This window comes from Octopus bimaculoides, chromosome 25 (genome assembly GCF_001194135.2).
Source record: "Octopus bimaculoides isolate UCB-OBI-ISO-001 chromosome 25, ASM119413v2, whole genome shotgun sequence".
NCBI classification, from domain to species: domain Eukaryota; kingdom Metazoa; phylum Mollusca; class Cephalopoda; order Octopoda; family Octopodidae; genus Octopus; species Octopus bimaculoides.
In genome coordinates, this window is record NC_069005.1 from 6,555,320 (window position 1) to 6,556,944 (window position 1,625).

The 1,625-nt window shown below is 38.1% G+C and overlaps 1 protein-coding gene across 1 annotated transcript in view; it reads right to left on the reverse strand.

Moving 5' to 3' along the window:
- Positions 1-6: 6 nt before the first annotated feature.
- The window catches only part of LOC106873019 (protein FAM234B), a 22,541-nt gene continuing 20,922 nt past the window's right edge, over positions 7-1,625 (reverse strand). The window contains exon 14 of the mRNA XM_014920220.2: positions 7-1,198. Within this exon, the coding sequence (XP_014775706.1) occupies positions 792-1,198 (407 nt within the window). The 3' untranslated portion in view covers positions 7-791. The remainder of the gene's footprint in view (positions 1,199-1,625) is intronic.

The window sequence follows — 1,625 nt, forward strand, 5'->3', positions numbered from 1 at the left end:
ATGTATATATAGGTTTGGCGGAACGAACACAAAACAGGCCTCAATTCATGTGTATACATATTCTTTTTTAATCAGCAGAAAAGTTACAGACATAACCCAAAAGTTTCATTTTTATATGTATGAAACATTCAGCCTTTGAGTCACTTACATAACATTTTGACTGATTAAAAAGTTATATATATATACATATAAAGGTGCAGGAGTGGCTGTGTGATGATAAGCTTGTTTCCCAACAACATGGTTCCGGGCTCAGTCCCACTGTGTGGAACCTTGGGCAAGTGTCTTCTAAAATACCCTCCGGCCAACCAAAGCCTTACGAGTAGATTTGGTAGATGGAAACTGAAAGAAGCCTGTTGTATATAAAGATAAATATTTGAGTGTTTGTGTTTGTCTCCCCACTATCATTTGACGATCGATGTTGGTGTGTTTGCATCCCTGTAACTTAGTGGTTCGGCAAAAGAGACCGATAGAATAAGTACCAGGCTTACAAAGAATAAGTCCTGGGGTTGATTTGTTCGACTAAAACCCGTTAAGGTGGTGTTCCAGCATGGCCACAGTCAAATGACTAAAAGAATATATATACATATATATACACACACATGCACACATATTTATTAAATAAATGCTGAAAATTTGCAGGAAACAGAAAAAAATGGGTTTTTTTTTTTTTTCAACTAAACAAGACAAGAAGCAAAATAAACGTAACTATAACAATAAAAAGAAACAAAAGGAAGCAAAAACAAAAAAAATATCTCAAATTCTCCCCACCCCGCCTACCAGTTCCCTGGAATTTAAAGCAGAACAACCAATAATGTAAAAAGAACAACTAAATAGTACAAAACTCTGCTACGTCTCGACATTGTGTTTCCTCCGTCACTCAGGTGTTGGCGACGGTAGATGCCAGTCTGTTTACTACCAAAATACTCGTTCCATACTTGTTCCCGTTGAGGTACAAAGTGTGTCGATTCAAGGCTCTTGTCATGCTGTTTGCCCCCTTGCCCCTCATTCACCAGTGATGCAAACATCCTGATGGGTACCGACTTTCTGGAGCGATTGGATGGCATCAAGGTCTTCTTATACAGAGTCATATTCTGCCAGAAGAGTGGGCAGTTGGATTTTGTATCCATTACCTCCATAGCCAGATTGGTCAAGCTTATATAATCCGGTTGATTATCTCCGTCCACATCACCAATGGCTCCTGTCAAGTAGAAAATTCACGACAACATGATCAATAAGATGATAGCAATTCTCGGATCATGAACATTTATAGTTTATCTTTAAAGGTAAGGGGGGGACATTTGAGTCAGTGGCGGAAAATTGTTGGGGTTGGAAAGCTACATTGAAATAGCGGGCGCCAACTACCATCTTAAAAGGCTGCCAGATCTAACATTTTAAAAATTTGCACTGGCATGGCTGTGTGGTAAGAAGTTTGCTTACTAAATATATAGCTATGGGTTCAGTCTCACTGTAAGGCACCATGGGCAGTTGTCTTCTACTATAACTCTGGGCCAACCAAAGCCTTGTTATTTGATTTGGTACATGGAAACAGAAAGAAGCCTGTTGTGTTTGTATGTATGTATGTATATATATATATTGTATGTATATATATATATATATATATATAT